General features: G+C 37.2%; 1 protein-coding gene across 2 annotated transcripts in view; it reads left to right on the top strand.

The window, feature by feature from the left end:
- The window catches only part of LOC104747794 (probable protein phosphatase 2C 58), a 2,950-nt gene continuing 2,058 nt past the window's right edge, over positions 371–1,262 (top strand). Inside the window, exons 1-2 of one of the 2 annotated variants that reach the window (XM_019236498.1) lie at positions 371–523; positions 969–1,211. In XM_019236498.1, the coding sequence (XP_019092043.1) occupies positions 491–523; positions 969–1,211 (276 nt within the window). In that variant the 5' untranslated portion in view covers positions 371–490. The remainder of the gene's footprint in view (positions 524–968; positions 1,212–1,262) is intronic. The other variant, XM_010469485.1, reaches the window with a different exon arrangement.

Genomic DNA, 1,262 nt, shown 5'->3' on the forward strand with positions numbered 1-1,262 from the left:
TTTTTTTTTTTTTTGTCAACCATTGGGCCACAACTGGCCGGCCCATTAGCCAAATTCCTACATTCGTAGGAAGCGGGACTCGATCCCTGGTGTGATTGTGCCTTCTACAAATGGACTTACCTCCTGCCACTGCACTAAGATCACTTCACCAACTAACATTTTTTTATGTCAAAACAATGTTTTATTTTTTTGTCGGCAACGTGAGAGAATCCATCAAATAATAAAAATAATAGACAGATCATTGAAGAGAGAATTTGTTTAATTTACTGGATTGATTAACATGGATTAATTAAAAAAAGAAAAGTCGTCGGCGGACCAAAGTAAGGTAGCAAGCAGCCAATAATGAGATAATAGCGTCATCGGCTGGTTCACATGTGACACAACCTCACAAGTCATTTATTACATAAACTTCATCTCTCTTTCTCTGTCTGTCTTTTGAATCATTAACATAATCTCACAAACGCAGAGAAATAACAAAATCCTTCTCACAATGACAGGCAGAGAGATTCTCCATAAGATGAAGGTATTGCTTCAGCTCAACTCTAACAAGTCTTTTCTATTTTTCTTTTAATAGCGTACTTAATTGAGAAAGTTTCAAGGGGGTCAACTCAAGGATCTTGATTTTGTGATCTGATCCTTCTACTTCTATATATGTCTTGTTCTGTTTCACAACCTATTTATATATGTTTTTGCTTCTCTGTTCTAACTTCTACGTAGAGCCGCTTTAAGGAACCAAATTTCCAAGCATTTGACATGTTAATTACTAAAGCTTGTGTTAATCTCGTGATATTTGTGCATTTCCTATTATGCTAGCTCTTTTGGTTAGACATATTATATATTTAGGTACAACAGAACTTTGGATTTATGCATGTGATTTTCGTTTGAAGAGTACTCCAGAGTGTTTATTATACAACATGCGTACCATGGATCTCTTTAACTTGTTGTTGTTTTTTTTGGTGTGAGGATAGCTGAAAGCTGGATTCTGTGGATCTGAGACGGGAAGAGGTAAGAGCAAGATGTGGAAGAACGTCGCACACGGTTTTGAGTTTGTGAAAGGCAAAGCATGCCATCCAATGGAGGACTATGTTGTGTCTGAGTTCAAGAAAGTAGACGGCCATGATTTGGGGTTGTTTGCTATCTTTGACGGTCACTTGGGGCATGATGTGGCCAGGTACTTGCAGACCAATCTCTTTGATAACATTCTCAAAGAGGTACGTAATTTGTTATAACTCTCATGTTTTAAGGCATGATTCTGTTTTTTT

The sequence above is a fragment of the Camelina sativa genome, chromosome 15, assembly GCF_000633955.1.
Source record: "Camelina sativa cultivar DH55 chromosome 15, Cs, whole genome shotgun sequence".
In the NCBI taxonomy this organism is placed as follows: Eukaryota; Viridiplantae; Streptophyta; class Magnoliopsida; order Brassicales; family Brassicaceae; genus Camelina; species Camelina sativa.